The sequence below is a fragment of the Curcuma longa genome, chromosome 11 (genome assembly GCF_044706935.1).
Source record: "Curcuma longa cultivar G26 ecotype Majalengka, Jawa Barat chromosome 11, ITB_CL_G26_1.1, whole genome shotgun sequence".
Taxonomy (NCBI): domain Eukaryota; kingdom Viridiplantae; phylum Streptophyta; class Magnoliopsida; order Zingiberales; family Zingiberaceae; genus Curcuma; species Curcuma longa.
Genome location: NC_133871.1, coordinates 2,887,362 through 2,909,666, shown reverse-complemented (window position 1 = coordinate 2,909,666; position 22,305 = coordinate 2,887,362). Strand labels below are relative to the sequence as shown.

At 36.7% G+C, this 22,305-nt stretch overlaps 4 protein-coding genes across 4 annotated transcripts; 2 read left to right on the top strand and 2 right to left on the bottom strand.

The window, feature by feature from the left end:
• Positions 1–182: 182 nt before the first annotated feature.
• LOC141838321 (dnaJ protein homolog) lies at positions 183–3,821 on the bottom strand. The gene is made up of 6 exons (XM_074725761.1): positions 3,544–3,821; positions 2,172–2,337; positions 1,446–1,587; positions 1,085–1,361; positions 796–994; positions 183–722 (listed from the first exon to the last, which is right to left on the bottom strand). Exons 1-6 carry the CDS (start codon positions 3,691–3,693, stop codon positions 400–402), a joined length of 1,257 nt encoding a protein of 418 aa, XP_074581862.1. The 5' UTR covers positions 3,694–3,821; the 3' UTR covers positions 183–399.
• Positions 3,822–5,465: 1,644 nt separating this feature from the next.
• LOC141838320 (uncharacterized) lies at positions 5,466–11,133 on the bottom strand. Its single transcript, XM_074725760.1, has 12 exons — positions 11,043–11,133; positions 10,905–10,925; positions 10,727–10,827; positions 10,574–10,631; positions 10,424–10,467; positions 10,266–10,346; positions 9,423–9,493; positions 9,224–9,334; positions 8,737–8,819; positions 7,951–8,167; positions 6,706–6,789; positions 5,466–5,785 (listed from the first exon to the last, which is right to left on the bottom strand). Exons 1-12 carry the CDS (start codon positions 11,065–11,067, stop codon positions 5,713–5,715), a joined length of 969 nt encoding a protein of 322 aa, XP_074581861.1. The 5' UTR covers positions 11,068–11,133; the 3' UTR covers positions 5,466–5,712.
• A 501-nt stretch (positions 11,134–11,634) lies between these two features.
• LOC141838319 (sugar transport protein MST6-like) lies at positions 11,635–13,350 on the top strand. Its single transcript, XM_074725759.1, has 3 exons — positions 11,635–11,767; positions 11,849–12,171; positions 12,256–13,350. Exons 1-3 carry the CDS (start codon positions 11,635–11,637, stop codon positions 13,348–13,350), a joined length of 1,551 nt encoding a protein of 516 aa, XP_074581860.1.
• A 1,919-nt stretch (positions 13,351–15,269) lies between these two features.
• On the top strand, positions 15,270–20,481 carry LOC141838317 (U3 snoRNP-associated protein-like EMB2271). The gene is made up of 7 exons (XM_074725758.1): positions 15,270–15,699; positions 15,973–16,315; positions 16,652–16,876; positions 18,130–18,364; positions 18,535–18,707; positions 20,059–20,124; positions 20,283–20,481. Exons 1-7 carry the CDS (start codon positions 15,302–15,304, stop codon positions 20,379–20,381), a joined length of 1,539 nt encoding a protein of 512 aa, XP_074581859.1. The 5' UTR covers positions 15,270–15,301; the 3' UTR covers positions 20,382–20,481.
• Positions 20,482–22,305: the final 1,824 nt, after the last annotated feature.

Genomic DNA, 22,305 nt, shown 5'->3' with positions numbered 1-22,305 from the left:
AAATATAAAATTTTAAACTATAAGAGTAAAATAAATAATAATAATAATAGAGCAAGTGGCAATAAAAATCTCAAATTCATATAATTCCCTACTACATACAATTTTTAAATTTCCATGAATCTATAAATCTTTAGACAATATACTAAATCATAAGCTCCCAGAATCAACAATTATGATGCATATAAAGATAATAAGATCCACAAGGCATACATATGCCAAGAAGACATGTAATATAATTCATAACAAATATCTAGTTTGCTTAATCCATCGATTTGCTGTAGAACTACATAGAAAAGACAAGATTATGATGCTGCTGCGAAATTATCCATGCTTAATGCAACTAAGAATTGAGACTGCGATAACTCGATACACAAACCAAATGATAGATGTTTATCCAGCTTATTGCTGCGCACACTGCACTCTCTGAGCGCCACCATGGAAATCATCTTCATCCTCTTCGTAGGCCTCTTGTGCTTGGGTTTGCTTCCTCCGCATCTCCTCCTCGATGTTAACATCATGCAATGTCGTCTCCTCGCATTCGTCTAGCTCCATGTCCGTCAACTGAGACGCAGACCTTGGAGGGAGGACTGCCTCGAGAGCTTTGCATTGATCCCGTGCCAGTGAATCAGGGAAGTCCACTGCAAAGTGGATGTAGAGCTTCCCCTTCATGAAGGGCCTCTGGTAGATGGGCATTCCCTCATCGTTTATCGCCTTGTATTGATCTGTCATAGCAAATTTAGTTAGCTAAGTAGCTAAGGCTTGTATTGATCTAATGCGATAGATGCAAAGGCTTACCAGGCTTGATGACTTCCCCAGGATTTGATTTGATGAGTAGCTGCCTGCCGTCGAGGTGATTCAAAACAAACTGAAAGCCACAGAGAGCCTCGGTGAGTGACAAGGAATGCTCGTAAAAGAGATCTTCACCCTTGCGCTTGAATTTGGGATGTTCCTTTTGCTGGAGAACAAACACAATGTCTCCGGTGACAGTATCAGGCTGCGTGCAATTTTCAGTTAAAACCATAGATTAAAAAAGGGTAATGTCGACACAAACATATTTCGATAATCCAGTTTACAAGGAATGTACCGCTTCATCAGCCTCGCCAGGGAAGGAAATTTTCTGTCCATTTTGCATTCCCTTCTCAACTATCACATCCAGCACTTTCTTCTCAGGAGCAACTTTCTCACCTTTGCAGTTAGAGCAACGATCCTTCTCATTGATCTTCTCACCAGTTCCTTTGCAGTCATTGCAAACATGCTGCATTTGCTGAATCATGCCGGGCCCCAGTTGACGAATACTGACCTTCATACCTGAGCCGCGGCACCCAGAGCATGTCATGGAAGCACCAGATTTCGAACCCTTGCTGCATCAGTGTAAACAATCAACATGTAGTAATCAATCCGTCTTAACAGAATCCAAAACATAAAGAAAAAGGTAGGGAGCTCACCCATTGCACTTCCGGCAGATCACATTCCGTGAGAGTGATAATTTCTTCGAAATTCCATTGTAAAGATCTTCCAAGGATACCTTGAGAGGATGGATCACATCCTCCCCTTTCCTCTGCCTTCGTCCTCTGCTACTTCCTCCACCTGCACAATGACATGATTAAGTTTTTGTCGGACTCAACAGAGGATATACAATCAACATATAGACCGTTCCACTAACCACAAAACTTGATAACTTAGAAAGAATGCTAATGGTTGAATTATTGGATACTTAGAATGCTAAGAGTTAGTTTATTTCACGGTTAGAAACCTCTGACACATACTATTCCTAATTTTACATAATGGCATGTCAAACATCTAGATCGATACACGTATTGCATTCTTGTACTCTATTCAGGGAGAAATAGCTTTAAAAATTTAACAACACTACCAACTATTGAAGAAAATGTGGACACAAAAAAAGAACTTCATGGAAAACGGCCATCATACTGAAGTTAATCCCCTCTATTCAAGATAACAGTAGTTCGAGAGAGTTTTGTCAGGCTAACAGATAATATGTAAAATGCATACAATTGATTTGTCAGATCAATACCGATGATGAAGCGATGGGTACGTGTGTGTACCCACTACCCAACTCTGAATGATATAGCTTTAAAGATTGAATAGTATTCCAACAGTGTTGGCAACCATCAACAAATAACATTCCAAAATGGCTATGATCAACTTACCTCCAAAGGGGCTACCACCAAAGAAGGACTGGAATATATCAAAAGGATCATGTCCACCGCCTCCACCACCCATTCCCTCCTTCAGGGCATCTTCACCGTATTGATCATAGATCTCACGTTTCTCAGGATCACTCAAAACTTCATAAGCCTGGGCCAATTCCTTGAACTGAAAGGGAAATAAATAATTCATCATAATTAGGATTCCAAGAAAGAGATCTGAAGCAAGCAATTTGCATCCATCAATAAAAAAGATTATGAGACAGCCACCAAAAAACTAGGTACAACTACAAGCAGTCATCACAGGACCAACACACAAAAAATACTTATTTATAATTCTACTTCATTAAACCTTCTGAGTTCAAAACCAAAAATGTTTGATTTTTTTTTCAGTGTGTGCATGTGCACATCCATTAATAACAGAGATATCCTACAAAGGCACCACAAACTAGTTGTACAAGCAGTCATCAGCGAACACCAACATCGCAAAAATAAGCTCTGTGTGTGCATCCATCAATGATGGACGTTATCCAACAAAGCCACCAAAAAACTAGGTGCAGCTACAAGCAGCCATCACAGCACAACAACACACACAAAACAAGCTTGTTTACAACCCTACTTCGTTAAACCTTTGAGTCCAAAACCAAAAGTTTGATTTTTTTTTGGGTGTGCGGGTGGGTGGTTGTGGAGAAATAAAACTAAACCAGACCTACAACAAAATAGGAAGGATACTTTCTTGCTAATCAACGGACCAACAGATTATTAGTTTTCCATACCTAGTGTCTGCTTGCAAAGTGATAACGACAAAGTGAAGAATCAAAACAAGACAACCATCTCACCTCTCATGTTCTGACTGAACATGCCCTGAATTGAACATATATATACCAGAATTTGCAAAGAGAACCACAGAATCGCTTTCCTCAGTAACCATAAAGAAAAGAAAAGAAAATAATTTTTCAGCTACAAAATGACTCATCGTGCCTTCTTCCAAAGAGATGAAGAAAAGGTGAACAATGACATCCAACACGCCTCTCATGATGATCTGAATGAAAGTAACCTAAATTTACAGACAAAATCCACAAAGGCCCTTTTATCCAAATATGGTAGGCAAATTTTCCACACGGAAACTAGAATTTACAAACAGAACAATAAAATCCCTTTCGTCAATAACCATAAACCAAAAAAAAAAGCCGACAAACATAAAGCAACCACACGCACGATCCAGTTTAAGACGATCACTGAACAACGAATCAATTGTAGACGATCGGATGGGGCGAACGAGCTTACCAGAGCAGATCCACTAAACGAACAACGACAACAACATAAAACATATATTTAAAATTAAAAATATATATAAAAGTATTCCTTTTGGTACCTTTTCGGGGTCGCCTCCTTTGTCGGGGTGGTTTTTTATGGCGGCCTTCCGGTAGGCCTTCTTCATATCATCCTGAGATGCGCTCTTCTGCACCCCCAAGATCTCATAGTACCGGGTGTTGTCGCTCTTCTTCGGCACCCTCCCAAACATCTCTGCAGAGCCTGTCCCGATCGATCGGTAGCCCACAGATGCAAGGTGGAATCACGGGATCCCGTCACCACTCAAACGAATCGGAGCCTCGATCGACGAGGCAGGCAGTGGGGGACGGAAAACCCTAGCAGGTGTGCGAGAGGAAGAGTCGGGGACGGCTTTGCTAGGTATAAATAATCGTGGGGGATAAATTTCCACTTTTTCCACATAACTCCCTACTTTTCATGATATTAAATAGGATAAATTCATACGCAAATAAAATTATTAATAAATATTTTAAATATGAAAATAATAAGAAAATTGCATAAGACAAATAAGAATCTTTCTTAAATATAATAATAACTATATTCATACACGAAAAATTAATTAAAATAGAAATGGTCTTAGTCTTATCGATTTGGCCTAGATGAGAACATTAAAATTTAAAATTAAAATTAATTGTTTTTTAATTTGTTTTTGAGTTCCATAAATTTGGAAAATTAAATATTTAATAAGCATATTATTTATTTTATTTTTAAAATTTTTATTTATTTTTCTTTTTCAATTTTTTTGGGTAGACAATATAATTAAAAATTAAAAATTGTATGTATATATCATGTAATAAAAATTAGGGGTGAACAAAAATTCGATTAAACTGAATAAATCGATCGAACTGACTGAATTAAAAAATTTGATTCGGTTATTTCAGAATTTCGATTATTTTTTCTAAAAAATTGATTAATTTAGTTAATTCGGTTCGATTTCGGTTTTAAAATTTCTTATTCGATTAAACCGAATAAATCAAATTATTCAAATTATAAAAAATAATTTATAATTTTAAATAAATAAATTTATAAATCCCTAATTAATTAGTAAAATTTTTATAATATTTAAAAAATTTGATTAATTCGGTTAAAAACTGAATTAATCGATAAAATATCGATTCGGTTTGTTCAATTTTTATTGAAAAATTCAGTCAGTTCGGTTGATTCAAAAAAATCGGTTTATTCAATTTTTGATTTATTCGATTCGGTTCGATTTTAACTGAATACTCAACCCAAAAATGCATTTAATTGAAGCTTTAATGAGTCATTAAATCAATAAGTATCAAAATTAAATTTTTTTTCAAAAATAAAAATTAAGAAGGTTTTTTTTAAAAAATTAAATGTTTTTTTTCAATACGTTATCTTCAAAAAAAACATTTTATTTGAGTATCATTTTAAAAGTCAAACTAGATATGAATTACTCACAAGTCAATTATTTGACTTTTTGAAAGTCAATATGTTATTTTTATTGACCTTCTATAGTTGACTAACTAGTCAATTGGTTCGAAATAGAAACTTTCTATCAACCTACAATCAACTAATGCAAAGATATGACTTGAATTGATCAATAGAAGACTTGTCTTCGATGCAAAGATCCAATGTTGCAACCTATGTCGATCTCTCTAATCAAAAAAATCTCTCCGAGTCCAACAACTCGAGTCCATCAAGTTCCTAGCTCCACTGAATCCAAGCCTCCAACACTCGACTTACCACGTTCACAAGCCAACAAGCTCCATGAACTCAAAAAGATCACCACAACCACCTATACACTACATAAGCAACACCAAATCCAAAAACACACAAGAACACGACTAAGCCCGACGACAAGAAAACATTATCTTTGATCGTAAAGTTACGAACAACATCAACACAATCAACATCCTTCTCTTTTCGACTAAATCTTAAATTTCGAAGACAACCCTTCAAATTTCACAGTTTTTTTTCCATGCAAACAAATATATTCAAACCTTCTCAACAATCCAAACACTCACAAATCTATTCAAACCCGATCGAAGTGGCCAATTCAACTGGTTAAACCGGAAACCAGAGGCCAATCGGGGTTAACCGGTTCCCGTCCAAGTCTGAAAACACTAATTTTTCGGTCCAACCGAATCCAAGATAACTTAGAACAGTGTACAGTATCAGGAAAGACACTTGAATACAGGAACACTGATGAGAGGAATACAAGTATGTTAAAAGTCTCGAAAATTAGCTGTTATTCGTCGATACTGTGATCGCCTTCAAGGAGAGCATCCGCAGCTGTATCCAAATCATTCGGAAAGAAGACCCTACAAAATCAAGGGCAGTAAGTAAAGGCATTCGCCAGTTTACATTGTATCGTGGTTGTGTTTTGTTGAAGAGAAAGAAAAGAACGAAAATTTCCATGTCAACTTGTATCTGGCTCGATAGGCATATTGATTGCTTAATAATTCGGTGAATCTAAAGACTCGGATCATTGATGAAACTTTAACTGTATAAGATTTATCTAAGGTTTAACAATTTCGCCTTCCAACATGAAGAGAAGATATCAGGTGTGATGTGGAAGTAACCACCAACAAGGTAGTTGGATCTCCATCATGTGGAATAAAAATCAAAATCTGGGATTAATACCGGTTAATCGCAATGCCTATAAAAGAGGAACCCAGGGATGCAGAGAGGGAGATGTTATCGCAATTAGATTGGTTGTCTCCCCTTAAGACCTACCACATTCATGGTCGCCTTTCCAAGCTGAAACTTCCTCGGTCGAACTGCACTTACTTCAACCAAGCTATCCACTATGGCAAAACCAAGTTCACTTGAAATGAACTACACTAGAAAACTATCAGAACACCTACAGGTTACAAAATCAAGCTTGCATATGAGTTAGATTTGTCGACAGTGAATTAGATCCTACCTAACACACTGGTAGGTTCTTGACTCCAGTCAGGACAAAGGGTTTATAATATTCGATGGTCAGATGTTCCTATATTACTCTGAATCTGTAATGCAAATATGAAGATAAACTTCCCTAAGTAAATTGATTTAAGAGGGCTAGTAATACCCGTAGCTGGAAATAAACATCTTCGCAGTAATAAGAATGCAGATAAGAAGTATGTGAAATCTTCAAGGAGAGAATTAGCCGGAATGTTTAGAACCATATGTTTCTTATGTTTCAATGATTTGGATCGAGGAAGCTTTCTTCCAAAACACTCTCTAGAGTAAAAATTACCTGCAAGTGTTGTGGTACAAAACTTTGCTCAATCGGTTTATTTCCCCAACACCTTTGGCACCAGCAACCACCTCAAGAACTTGCCTAGGAAGTGAAGATTCATCAATTCCAGAGAAAGCAATCAGATAATAGAAAAGACAGACTAACTGAAAGGCATTAAGGGTAGTGTTTGGTTTGCGAATAGCTACTCTACGCCTTACGAATTTTCATGGAGAATGTATACTTTTGTTTGATTAGAAATATCAAATTCTTATAAAATTGTTATTGACTAATGATCCTTCCTATTGCTTACTCCATTTCAAGGAACATCTATTCATATTCTATTCCAATCTTTAAGAATATCTACTACTCAATTCAATTCTCCAAGAAACATATTTCGAATGTACAATCCAGATGAATTAAGAGGGAGAAAGTAGGGCAAACCAAGCAACAAATAGGAATGACAATGATCCATCCATGTTTCCACTCCACGAACGAAACTAATGAATGTATATTACTTATCTCATTGCCTATCAATTTTAAGGAATAACTATTCTATCCTTACCAATGCCATAATGTGAATCAAATGTCATGTAGAAGAGTTTTTTTTCCTTTTTTGTTATCATCACTATGTAGTGAAAATATATAGGGGACAATATAATTATTCAAATTGAGAGAAGACGCCTTTAGTTATGTAAAAAAATGCAATAAAATAAAGGAAAGGCTCGATTATCTACAAGTGTAATGGAACTTCAGCTAAAAAGTTAAAGAGCAAAAATTCAAGCAGAGGTGTGCCTTCCATAAACCATAAAGTAGGCTGGTTAAACAAGATTAGGCAAGAGATTAAACAGAGGCACCGTAATGGCATCAAATTGTTAATTTAAGCAAGTATAATTAAGGAAATTGTCTTTGTCAAATCATAAGGGGATTAGCTAAAGACAATATCAGTACTAGATATTTTCTAAACAATAGGAATTTAGAAATAGTATAGTATACACTATCATGAAAATGGTACTTGAGAGTTATCTGTGCGGGAGGTTAGAAATCTAACAGCTGACCTTTACACCTCCTCACATAATCATAGTTAAATTGGAAATTTTTTATGCCAACATGTAACTGTAGCTTCTTTAGAAAACAAAGGTATGATGCATTTGATCTTGATGTATGCCTTCTTAGTTCAACCAACTTAGAGCCAAATTAAATAAATATATGATATTATGACACATGTTGCCGAAAGAATTTGAAAAAAATATAATATTCAATTACCTCACGAAACAAGGTTCATTGCGACCTTTCACGGTAGAATCAGGATCATATTTCTCCTTCTTCTTAGAGGGCCAATTTGATTTTACAAACTGCATTGCGGCATGAGTGCTTCTAATTTCACAGTAAGGGGAATCTGTCTCTATCATCATTCTCTCAACTGGAATACCACGCAACGCATCAAGATTTTCATGTGTCTTGAGAGAGCAGCCATTGATGCCTATGGTCAGGACAAATAAGAGAGAGAGGATGTCACTACCTTATAACTTCTAAGAAAATTATTGAATATATATATAGGGGAATGTTATCCTGCACTCCTTACTCTGCACACCTCGTGAGCACCTAAAATATTTTTTCATTTTGAATTTTTTTTACTTAATATTATAACTTAACCCCTAAACCCTAAAGGCAAAATCCTAAATAGCTTAACCTCAAGCTAAAAAAATAAAGAAAAAAGTAAAAGAAAAAGGAAAAAAATCCTGCCGACACACAATCGCGTACAGTCGCACACCGTGCATCGCGCAGGATATTGAATTTCTACACACACACATATATATATATATGAAAATCAGAATAAAACTCTAAATTACAACTATGTGGATATTTATAATGTGAAACATTAAATAATGCAGCACTGGAGGACTGTACAGCTACTGAGAGTAAAGAAAGAAGTACTAAATTTAAAAGATCAAATAGGATAGCTATTTATTAGATGATCACAAATAAGCTTCAGTTCCTCAACTAGTTGTAAATTAAGTACTAGACAAAACACAAAATTTTTATTATCACCAATAAAAAGGTTCTCAAATGCCAAGAGCTTATCACGCTCTTCTGCGCTTCCCGTAAATGAATGAGCAACACCAGCAATGAACCTGTCAAAATAGCATATATGCCAATCATGCCCAGGTTAATCACATAATGCATGATGAAAAGAAATTCTAAAATAAGGCATTTAACAGCCGAAAAGACTGTATATTTGCAGAAATAGGCATCATAATTTAGCAAAAAAAAAAAAGTCAGTCAATAGTTCCTTTAAACAAGCGTTAATTTAAACTTATTCAAAATCTAAAAGTTCATAGAAATTTTATAGGATAGAATAGAATGTGAATAGAATATGAAGAGACCTTGAGGAATTAATGTTGTTGAGAGACTTATGTATCCTTCCGTGAGTAAAGTCTATTTAAACAAAACCATACCCTTTTGAAACATGTCAGCAAGACAAAAACGGTCAATAGACATAAACATAAGCAAGTGACTCTGCAGTTATGGTAGGCACCTTTCCTTGTTCCGCTTAAGAATATCACAGAAGTCTTCAGCAGCAGCTCGCATATGCAAAAACATAGGCAACTTTACCGCTTCTGCCAGTTCAAATTGCCTTTCAAAGTATCTAATGGAAATAATGACAACTATTATCATGTTCTCATAAGCCAACAGTTTCAAATATTGCACATCAATAATTGAAGTTTTAAGCATACTTCTTCTGAACTTCAGCAGGGCAAAAGTGAAGCCTGTCATAATCCAGTCCACATTCTCCAATTGCAACCACCTACATTCAATTAAGGCATTTTTTATTTTTATTTTTAAAAAGTACAACTGATGCATTAGAAATAGTGACAATGAACCTAGAGCATTCATACTACTCCCACTGTAAAGTTGAACGTCAAAGGTTAGATAAGTAGTATGACGCTGTAAGCTGCCATATATTAGTTTCACTAGTCAAGTTGATGCTTCCCTGCCTTACAATAGCTAGAAATATGCTTTTAGTAAGTCATTATTCTTTTCTTTTCTAACTGGTGATGCAGTAGCTGTATCTGCAAACTACTAAAGAAATTTCGTTAGATTTATCTAAACACCATATGCAACAGAGAAATAAGGGGTGCCATAGATTCCATTGGTATATGAACTTTAACATTTGCACCTCCTAACTACCAAGAACCACAACGAAAGCAGAACCTAAGATATGAGAAAGAAGCCACTGCAATAAGTCAATACTAAATCAAGTTCAGTAAGGCACAGACTTATACTACAGCTAAAACATGACTTGGAACGCTAAACAAAGACCAGGCTAAAGTCTAAGATAAAGACAGCACAAGTTGACTTACAGATGGTCAATCGAATGGCTCAATTACAGAATCTAACATGGGTAACAACTCGGACAGGTGGGCTTTCATTAGAACATGATCTAACTGTAGGTGTACATATGGCTGTGACTTAGAGAGAACAACACAATCTACACAACCATATTCCTACCTCATCAATCAAAACATTATGAAGTTCAATCTAACTGACAGCACAAAAATATGTTATTTGAAGTGTACCTTGCCTTTCTCAATGCCCTCCCGAGCTAAAGACACAAGCGCCTGGAAATATTGCTCAGGGTCCCCACTGTCTTCAAATTCCTGAAAAATAATCAATTATTAACTAGAATATCACCAAAAGGTAACCTTGCACTGATGCAGTTGAGCAGGTTAACCACCTTACATCTAGTAGGATGCACACCGACCGTACAATAGAGACGTCCTTCATAACATGAGTGGTAGCCAATCTTAGTGAAACATTAAAACAAACAACTAATGTGCATTTGCATTTCTCAAATAGAAATTCAACGAAGGAAAAACGATCAAACCATCAGTTTCTGCAATAGCAAGGGCCTCCTTTGATTCATGAAGTGATCCCCCTGTGACCTACCACGAAAGGTAATAGCCAAACAAATTCAAAAATGAACTTTTTTTTATCTACAAACACAAGTAAATACAGGAAACGAAAGCAGGAGCATCACAATGATCCGATCGACTCCGGCGCTCCACGCACGAGCTAACACGGCGGGGATATCAGCGGCGTGGCACTGCCGGCCATTGTAGATCCCTTTAAACATGCTGTCTGCAGGAGAACTGAAAGCTCGAGTGAGAAAGCAACAAAAAGGTGTAATTTTTACCACATTGAGGAAGGTACTGAACCTGTGAAGTTGACGGCAATGTCTGCTATGCGTCTCGAGCAATTCCGACAACGGGAAAGGGGAGACGTTAGTAAAAATTGAGTAAAAAAGATTGATCGATCCAGCGGAACTGAAAGAAGAGTTGGGGAAGTGGACTTGCCGATCATCCTGACGGAGGAAGACATCGACGCTCCGGCGAACTGCAAGGAATCGAAGAGTAGAAGCCGGCGACTGAAGCCTCTGCGGTTTGAATTTGGGGAAAACTGTGAGATTTTCCATCGATATTTTTAATTAATTTAATAAGGCAAAATATTAATTTCTTCATTAGATAATAATTATCTCTTGGAATTATCTAAATATATATATATATATATAAAATGCTAACAATAACTACTACACAATTAACGCTCCGTTAAAAATTTACGAAATTTAAAATTAACGCTCGGTTAAAAAGTTACTTTATTCAAAAGTTTATCCAAAAATTATCATTATCGATATTCAGCTGTTGACTTTTCAAATGGAATAAGAAGATAAGAAACGAAGAAAATGTCAACGAAAATATCTTTTTTTAAAATAAAAAAGAATGCCACGTTGGAAAATGACGTGGCACCGGATAGAAGTTTAGTCCCACTATAAATCACACTTCTTCTTCCCTCAATTCAACTCGTTCGTTCGCTCACTCGCCCCTATTCACTTTTACATTTCACCCCTCCTTGTTTTCATATTCTCCATCGGCCACCCTTGCCAGCACCATGGCCGGTGGACATGTCATCGCCCCCGGCGAGACGAAGATCTACCCTGGAAGATTGACATCCTACGCTTTGATCGCTTGCATCGTCGCCTCCTTGGGCGGTCTCATCTTCGGCTACGACATTGGAATATCCGGTGATCTACTTATCTTTAAACTCATTTGGCTCGATTTGATTTGATTCGATCTAACTGAGTTGTTGATCTTGTTTTGGGAAGGTGGAGTGACATCCATGGACGCGTTCTTGTCGAAGTTCTTCCCGGAGGTTTTAGAGAAGGAGAGGCACGCCGTCGACAGCAACCAGTACTGCAAGTTCAACAGCCAGCTGTTGTCGACCTTCACCTCCGTCCTTTACTTCGCCGCCTTCGTGTCGTCTTTCTTCGCATCCTCGATAACCAGACTCCTCGGCCGGAAGATCACCATGATCTTTGGCGGCCTCATCTTCCTCGCCGGAGCCCTCCTCAACGGCTTCGCCAAGAACGTCTTAATGTTGATCGTCGGCCGCATCTTCCTCGGCCTCGGCGTCGGATTCGCCAACCAGGTCGGCCACTCATTTTCTAACATTTTTTCATCCTTCGCTAGCTGTCTCCGGAGTAGCTTACCGCCTTCTCTGGATTGGTCTCAGGCGGTGCCGCTGTACCTGGCCGAGATGGCTCCGATGAAGATCCGAGGCACGCTCAACATCAGCTTCCAGCTGATGATCACCATCGGAATATTCGTGGCGCATCTGGTGAACTACGGCACGTCGAAGATCAACGGAAATCTGGGGTGGCGCCTCAGCCTGGGCCTCGCCGGCGTTCCCGCGATCCTCGTCGCCGTCGGCGCGCTCTTCCTCCCCGACACGCCGAACTCGATGATCGAGCGCAACAAGACCGAGAAGGCCAAGGCCATGCTCCGAGAAATCCGCGGGACCGACGACATCGACGCCGAGTACGAGGATCTCGTCGCCGCCAGCAAGCAATCTCAGGGAGTCAAGCACCCGTTCAAGACTCTGCTGGGGAGGAAGTACAGGCCTCAGCTGGTGATGTCCATCCTCATCCCCGGCCTCCAGCAGCTCACCGGAATCAACGTCGTCATGTTCTACGCGCCCGTCCTGTTCAAGACCATCGGCTTCGGCACTGAGGCCTCGCTGATGTCCGCCGTCATCACCGGCCTCGTCAACGTCCTCTCCACCATCGTCTCCATCGTCACCGTCGACCGCGTCGGCCGCCGCGTTCTCTTCCTCGAGGGTGGCTTGCAGATGATCGCCGCCCAAGTCATCGTCGGAACACTGATCGGCTTGAAGTTCGGCGTCTCCGGCCAGGGCTTCATCCCCAAGACCTACGCCGTCTTCGTCGTGATCTTCATCTGCATCTTCGTCGCCGCGTTCGCGTGGTCGTGGGGCCCGCTCGGCTGGCTGGTGCCGAGCGAGATCTTCCCACTGGAAGTCAGATCGGCGGCGCAGAGCATCACCGTCTCCGTCAACATGTTCTTCACGTACGTCATCGCCCAGATCTTCCCGCCGATGCTCTGTTCCTTCAAGTTCGGCCTCTTCTACTTCTTCGCAGCGTGGGAGATCTTCATGACCGTGTTCATCTACTTCTTCCTCCCGGAGACGAAGGGCATTCCGATCGAGGAGATGCACCACGTCTGGAAGAGCCACTGGTTCTGGGCCAAGTACGTGAACGACAAGAATGGCGATTCAGGACACGTGGAGATCACCAACACGCCCTCAGTTTAATTATTTTTTTCCTTTCTTTTTTTAGGGTTTAGGGTGGTGGTGAAGGAAGAAGAACATGGTGTTCATTGTCTTAGTTTAAAAATAATTTTATTTTGAGGGGTTTTCTATAGAGATTATTGTAGTTTAATTCAATTTTTTTTTGCATGCAAGGACATGTATTTATGAAAATTATATGTAATCCTTTTTTCTTAAATTCGAAAAGATGTATGATTTGGTGTTCGTTGGTTTAGTTTGCAAATAATTTTATTTTGAGGGATTTGAAGAGATTATTGTAGTTTGATTTGGAGTTTAATGCATCTAGTTCTTTCTTTTTTGGGGGGTTTCAAATCATTTTTGCATTTAAGGACTTGGGTCGGATTCGTTTTTGCATTTAAAGACTTGGGTCGGAAATTCCATTACAATTAATTTTTTGGGATAAAAAAATGGATTTTGGTCGGACTATATATTCTAATCTCCATCCTCATTTATTGGGTTGACCCCCTTTTTTTTGTCCCCTAAAAAAAGTTGAATACATGACAAAGATGAATTTTTGTGTTATTTGCAAATAATTTTATTCTGAGAGTTTTTTAGTAATTATTGTAATGAAATTTGGAGTAATTGTTTGTTTCAGCAAAGGTTGAATTTTGATGAAGTAGTTAATATCCTTCTTTATAATAGTCAATTATAATTTTTTGATTACTTTCTCGATCTTGTAGAAATCAAGGGTCAAATGAGTCATTCCCTTGACTCAATGAAAATTTGACTCCATGAGAAATTAAATAAAAAATTACTGAATTAGCTTATTTTTGTGCATATCAATGAAATGAAAGTACTTTAAAATGGAGTCAAGAGTTTTTATTATTTTTGTATGTAAAGTCATGGATTTATAAAAATTAAATGTGAAACTCTTTTTCCTAAATATAATTTGAAAATTTTGTGAAATTAGGTTGCAAATCTAAACTTTTACAGTATTAAATCTAATTTTCATTGGTTTCCATTAAAAAAATTATAAATTTAATTTAATTTAATATTGAGGAGGGGAGTGTTAAGTTTTTTTTAGACAGTGTATAAAATTAAATATATATATATATATATATAATGGTTAAATTTTTTATGACAGTCAAATATATGTATAAAATTAATATATATATATATATATATTTATAATAAAAGTTTGATTAAATTAAATTAATTGATAATTAATAAAAGTGTCAATTTAGATTTTTTTTCTTTTTTAAAATATCAATTATTTAGATTAAATCGATTCTCATTTCAAAAATCTGAATTCAATTAAATCAAATTTGACTATGTTCGAATCCAAATTAAAATAAAAAATTTTTAAAATTTTAATTTTGTAATTTGTGACTCTATCTCGACTTCATCAAAATTCAATTTTGACCCTTAATGTTTGATACTCTTTATTTGATTTTTTAAAAAATTTGATCTCCATTGAGTTAAAAATGTTCAGTAATTTAATTATTAACTAATTGTTTTCCTTGAAGTTATGATTAAGTATATAAAGTAGAAGATGAGAATCTCAAAAATAAAAAAAATACTAAAATAGATAAAATAAAAAATAAAAAATAAAAACAAAAGTTAGGATATAATATTCAATATATATTCAAGTTACAAGTGATATAAAATTTATTAAATACATAAAATAAATGAGATTAAGAAAAAAAATTAATAATAATAAAAAAAACTTTATGTAAATATAAATAATGAATAAAAGATAAATTATTATTTAATTTAACACATAAATATTATAAAATCTAAATTTGAATTAAATTGGTAAATAAAATTTTTAATTGGGTTTTATGAATTTCTAATTTGATTTTATAAATTTCTGTTATGGGAAAAAAAATATGAAATATCAGTTACTACACATTATAAAAGCGCTCGCCGTTGCCTTTCTAAAACCCTAAACTTTCGACCCCAACTTCCTGCTCGCGCTCGCTGCTTCCCTTCTACGATGCCGCCGCGCAGTCGCAAGAGGGTCGTCGGACTGAACGCAGGAAAGAAGAAGCCGAGGTCCTCGGACGATGCTTTCTTTGAGCCTGAACCAAAGCGGAGCAGGAGAGGCGGCGGCCTCGACGACGACATCGAGAGCTTGGAGAGCGACGAGGAGTTGAGCGAACAGGATAGGGAAGACGAGGAAGAGGAGACGGCCGGCGAGAAGAGGATTAGGGTCGCGAGGGAGCACCTAGACAGGGTCCGAGCTATAGCGAAGAGGGTGCATGAGGACGAAGAGGAGGAAGGCGACGAGGGTAGATATGAGAGGGAGGGGAAAAGAGATTCTTTGGTTGCCGAGCTCCTTCAAAAGGAGCAGCTTGAGGAGAGTGGCCGCCTACGGAGAGTCATTGCAACTAGGTAATTGGACCCCCCACCAAAACTGAACATGATACAAATGATTGCATCATCAAACATCTCACTTGGTTGAATTTTTTCCTATGCTTCTTCATTTTTCTCTGGATAGCGCTTTGTTTTGATCTAGCCGCTAAATGAATAGAAAGGAAAAAAAAAGGAACTTTTTTCAGCACAGTTGAAAATCTACTACCTTTATCTATTTAGAATTCGGACTATAGATACAGAGTGAATGCTTCCTTCCTTCTTAAAGATTATTAACAATGTGAAAGAATGCAGGGTTCTAAGACCAGAACCTGATGATGAATTTCGAATGCTAGTGAAGCATCGTCAGGCTGTTACTGCTGTTGCTTTAGCTGAAGACGACTCAAAGGGGTTTTCAGCTTCTAAAGATGGAGTTATTATGCATTGGGATGTTGAGACTGGTAAGTCTGAGAAGTATTTATGGCCTAGCGAAGATGTCTTGATATCACATCAAGCAAAGCCGCCACAAAATTCAGCTAAGAAAAGGAGTAAGAATGTGCTAGCTTTGGCTGTTAGCTCTGATGGGCGGCTCTTGGCAAGTGGGGGGTTGGACCGCCATGTCCATTTATGGGATATCCGCACTCGGGGACATCTCCAGGTAATTCTGAATATCATAGTTGAGCAACACCAAAGTAATATATATTGCTAGTTATTTTGACTGTTATAATTTGGTTAATAAGGATGCATATATAGCACTTCTATATAGATGTCCCGAGTGTTATTTCTCTTCGAAAGACACTGTCATACACACAAATCTTTTTTTGCCCAAACATACATTAAATTTTTTCTCCTTCAAATTATCTGACCTTGACAGTTTTAAGTAGCTTCTTCTCCATTGAAACATGTGCCATTTGTTAAAGCATATATTCATGGGACTACTGTGTTTCCTAGTTAGTTTTTGTAAACATATCTTATCTTGCATCATTCTTTGCAGGCATTTCATGGTCACAGAGGACCTGTTTCATGTCTTACCTTTAGACAAGGGACTCCACAGCTTTTTTCTGGGTCCTTCGATAGAACAATTAAGTTATGGAATGCTGAAGATAAAACTCATATGGACAACTTATTTGGCCACCAGAGTGAGATACTGGCAATTGACTGCCTGCGAAGAGAACGACTTTTGACTGTAGGGCGTGATCGTACCATGCGATTGTGGAAGGTGCGTATTAGTTTCTCGCAAACTACTTTGTTAATGTGTCTGACTTCTTGTTTCTTTCAGTTTAAATAGCTATCCAACATGTGATCATCAAAATGCATATTTTACATGGTCATACATTTCTTTAGTGATTTCATTCACTTTCAGTTTTGAGAATTATTCAAAAGGTATTTCTGATCTGCTTTTCCCTTTGTGATTGCAATCATAAATGCATCAAGTGTCTTTGTGAATTTAGTTCTTTTTTGCAAGGGGATCCATTGTTTCTGTAAAAAAACGAAATACATTCCAGTTCTTTTGATGATGGTTAGTCAACGATATAATCTAGGAAGACTTCCTTTTAGGATAGAATGACATTTCATGTAGGAGTTGCAAACTAGGATTCTACAAAACATCATAAATTGATTTCTTGTTAATTGTCTAACTAAGAAGTCTGGATGGAACATGCTGATGGATACATTCACTAAATTAATCATCTGATTGTGTCGAACAAAACTTTTTAATCTTTGCGAATATAGAAGTTTGCATCTTATTGTATGAGATGTAGGATCACATTGTAATTTATTCAAACTATTGCATCTAGGAGTCTCTATGCCAATTGATCCCACATGGAGAAGTAAGGCGATCAATTATATATTTTGTACATTTTTTAGCAGTTCAAGCTTTTGGAATAAGTGGTTAGCCAATACTTTAACATCATTTTGGAGTAGGAGGTTGAAGTTCTAATCCTACGTATGTCAAACAAAAGGACCTCTACCTCTAAGTCATGATGGGAATGATTGGACGTGTTTAGGCTAAGACTCTCCCTGCTCATTGGTCCTACATGGAAAAGTAAGGGTATCTATTATAGACGTATAAATTGATGTCTTTCCTAACAGCTAGAGTTTTTGGGATAAGAGGTTAATCAATTAACTTTAAGAAAAACGATATATATTTGGTGCCATGACCTTCCTTTGTCCTTAAGGATACTTTAGAGGGATCCACGAGTCCATGCATATACATCATTAACGGTTATCGCCGTATGTTTGTGGTAAGAGCAACATCCTAATATGCATGGAAGGCGAGTAGAAGAATCTGAATGCATAAGCCTATTACTAAATACTAGTTGTAAACATGCATGAATTACGTTATAGAAACATCCTAGCAATGGATTTTTTTGCCACCATCATCATTTATTAATATCTGCATAAAATCCTTAATGGGATAACTTCACGTCAGCTTAATTTATATGCGATGAGTTTTTTTGTTGGATTGCATAGGTACCTGAGGAATCACAGTTGGTCTTTCGGGCTCCTGCATCATCTTTGGAATGTTGTTGTTTCATAAATGATAGTGAGTTCTTATCTGGCTCTGATGATGGTAGTATTGAGCTCTGGAATTTAAAGCGCAAGAAGCCTACACACCTTATAAAAAATGCACATGCTTCATCTCTGTTGGACTACAGTCATTCACATGAAGAGAATGGTACAACTACTTGTAATGGTGGTGATATAGGTAATTTTGAGTTCTGTTCAAATTTTCATTATGCAATTTTCTTGCTTATTGCATTCATATATACCCTTTTTGTGCGTATATATTTGTAGTTTCAGACGTTGATTGCTTACAACTGTTTCGGATTGTCCTGTAATTGCCTAATGGTTCCATTTATATATGACTGTTTCTAGACAATGAGTGTAAAAAAAAAGAAAGCCATTCTTCAGCTCACTCGTGGATAAGTTCAGTTGCTGTATGTAGAGGTAGTGATCTTGCTGCTTCTGGAGCTGCAAATGGAGTTGTTCGTTTGTGGTCTATTCAAAGTGAGAGCAGTGGTATTAAGCCATTATATGATTATTCTCTGGTATTCTTCAAACTCTCATGTTTTCTCTAAAGTACTTAATTACTCTTTCATTTCGTAATGAATTTGATTTCTTTCTCCAACAATTTCTTTTTGCTATACTTTTTTATTTTTTGATTGGTTCCCTGAGCAAATGGGCACACACAATTGGAATGCCCGATAAAAATCCTATTGGAGCTCAAACAAGAGAGCTACATGATATTTCTTATATTCATTTCTTATTAGTAAAGGAAACATACAACAACAACAACTAAGTTTTATCCCACTAAGTGAGGTCGGCTAATTAATAAAGGAAACATAGTAATAAATTTTCCTAAGTTTCCCTAGTCTAGTTAGCTGGTACTTCGTTAACGACAGCTTGATTGAAGCGTCGTTAGGCAAAGACTTATGGGTGCTCTTAAGGTGAAACTTGGAAGGTGGGAGACTAGAGAGAGTTATACTCTTTCTTATGCTAGTTTTGATCCGAGTTATTGTGCTTTATGTTACTTGTGGTTTCTTGTGATTATTCTCTTAGACTCAGCAAACTAAGATATGCTTTCATCAGATGGATACCATTTGATCTAAATTGTTCACAGTATGTTATCTTGATTATGTATTCCCATTTTTTGATGCATGCTTTAGTTCAGCTTGCTGAAATTTCTGATACACCTTTGGCATCATGTTGGCACAATACCACATGGGAACTTTAATGAAAAAAAGTCTGAGCAGCTGGAATTGTCTGCCAGAGAGGAGAAGAAAGAGATTGAGGAGGAAGTTTATGTAGGTTTGCAGGCTGATCATGCCGCACAGGGTGGAAAAGGAGTTCTACAGGAGGGGAGTTCGATGATCGCACAAGGAGTCTTCCTGCATGCCTTGCCGAGGAAGGAAGAGGGCTCAAATTTTTAGGAATTTTTAAAATGCCCGCTAAATTATAAACATTAAATATTTTATATAAATTATAAACTGCATACAATAGATACTATATACCTTTCCTACACAATATTGGATACATTATATACTTTTTGCATGTATTAACTTTTGTCTTTTTAAGATTCCTTGTGTGACTACTTTTTGAAAAAGCACACATGAAAGTTCAGATCCATACCCCACCTGATTTAGATACATAGTCCGTAAGCGACTAACTAGTCGAAACAGTCTATTCCTTATTTTCATTGGCACTTGATATTTATAATTTCTATAGTTAAAGAGTATTGTTACCTGCTTATACCAGCAATCTCTGTGTATAATTTGTATAGTGAATATCTGCAATTTTACTTCTTCTTTCAAGGGTTATTGTTCTTTATCTGTATACCCAATTTAGTTTATGTATGGTAATATTCAGTAGAATATCGATAAGCTCCTCTTTTATGTGCAGCTTGGATTCATCAATTCACTTGCATTTGCTAAATCTGCACGCTTCCTTGTTGCCGGTGTTGGCCAGGTAATACGTTTCCCGATTGTTTTTAGTCTACTAACAGGAAATAATTTTAATGAATTCAATGTTATGTTCGATAAAACTTCATTTTGAATCCATCAAATCTTCTTCTTCTTTCGTCTACTTCAAACACATGATCCTAAAAACATGATGTCTTGTACCAGGAACCGCGTCTCGGGAGATGGGGTCGCGTTTCGTTGGCACGAAATGGAGTTGCCATACACCCCATCAAGTTGAAAGATGAGCACTTATCGATCGCCTGAACCAAGATTTTGCAACCATACAGAATCCTTCAGTCTGGCAAGGATGAGCAAGTTGTTCCACATGTTGTTGGAGATATATCTGATATGCTTTGTTCATCCACATGTTCACCCAGCCAGTTCATGTATTAGCTGCCTTGTATTGAGTTAATTCTTTTTGCCAAGGAAATTATAGCAACTTTTTGGGAGGTTTACTTGATTGTGTTTGACTTAATTTTGGAAATAAAATATCTGCAAAAGCATTAGGGGTGTCCATAAGGCCGAGTTGTCTCAGGTCTGGCTCTACTTGAGCCAAGTTTAGAAGCTCCAAGACTAAGTTACTATTATTTCTTCCTATGTAGTTTGCCAAATTGTGAGCTTTCAATTAGAGATGTAAATTTGGTTTAGGTATGTTGAATTGGTCTGTTTTGTCAAATAATTTAAGTAGGTAGAGTTGGTATTTTATTAATTTATTTTAAAGTGGGTTCGTTAGTCTGGGCTCCTGACTGTGCGGGTGGATCCGTGTTAGGTTGATTCGTGAGTCGAATTTTTGTTTTTTTTTTTAAATTTAAAATAAAAATGAAAATTTTAATGTACTTATAGGTTTAATTTTTAATTAAATTTAAAATTTTTAATATTATATATGTATATAGAGAAATGTTACGTTGTGTGATGAGGAATTTGTGATTTGTGCATGACATTTGTGATCCACCGCCTTTGTCTCGTCGTCTGACTACTTCGATCGCCGTCTCGGGCTCGATCGACGCGTCGCTTGTCGACGCTTTGTTCGACGTTAATTTCGGTTGGATAGTGGTCGGAATTCAGTGGAATTCGGTGGAATTCGATCGGAAACAAGGTCGGCAATGGCAGTGTTGTTTCCGGTGAAATCACGATTGGATTCCGGTCAAATCACTATCGGAGATCGATCGAGAAAAGATCAGCGTGCGACGCCGGTCCTTCCTCGATCGTGATTTAGTCGAAATTCGATCACGATTTGGTTAGAAATGACGCAGTCATTGTCAATAATGATCAAGTTAGATTCCGACTGAATATCAGTCGAAGACTGATCGAGAAGGATCGACATCACAGTTTAATATGATTTTAGACTAGGCATGTCGAGTGAGCCACGCATGGTACGATTCTTATGGTCATGTGCGTGTGCCATACATTTGGCAAAATTAAGTCAACTTAGTTTTCTTATAAATAAAATTCATAACATAAAAAATATATTGATCTAAACTGGAGTTGATTTAATTTTAATTTAGTTAAGTTACGATTGAATCAATGTAATTGATTAAAAATAAATTATAAAATATTTGAAAAAAATGTAATTTCTTTTTTCCCCCCCACATATGTAGTCTCATTCCTCATGTCGACTTCTTCTTCTTCTTTTAATCTTTCCAATAATAATTTAATTATTTATTTTTTCTCCTTCTTCAATAATAATTCTCTTTTATTTTTCCTTGTTTTAACAGCAACAATCCTTTTTCTCTTTCTTTCTTTTTTTTTATTTTTTCAATTGACCAGTAGCAACTATGTCCCGAATCCTTGTCCTTTTCTACCAATCTACTTCATCATAATCAACTCAATTATATCTCAAGAGCTATTTTATTTTTATTATAGAAGCTAATTGAGATGGTCAGGAAAGATGATAAAACTTTTATTTTTTTTAATTTCATTCTTATGGTTGTTTTATTGAAAAGTATAATGTAATTAATTTATTATATATTTTTATAATAATATGAAAAGAAATTTTGAATAAATATAAAGTTGCTATGGTGTAATTTAAAAATCATGAATTCGAATCTTAACAATAATCTTGTACAAAATAGGATAAGATTACATATAAAACCCACTAGATCAAATACCATGCTGTTTTCATAATAAATGAGAAGGCACTATTTTGACAATTTTAATAAAAATAAATATCATTTTGATTTTTACTCAT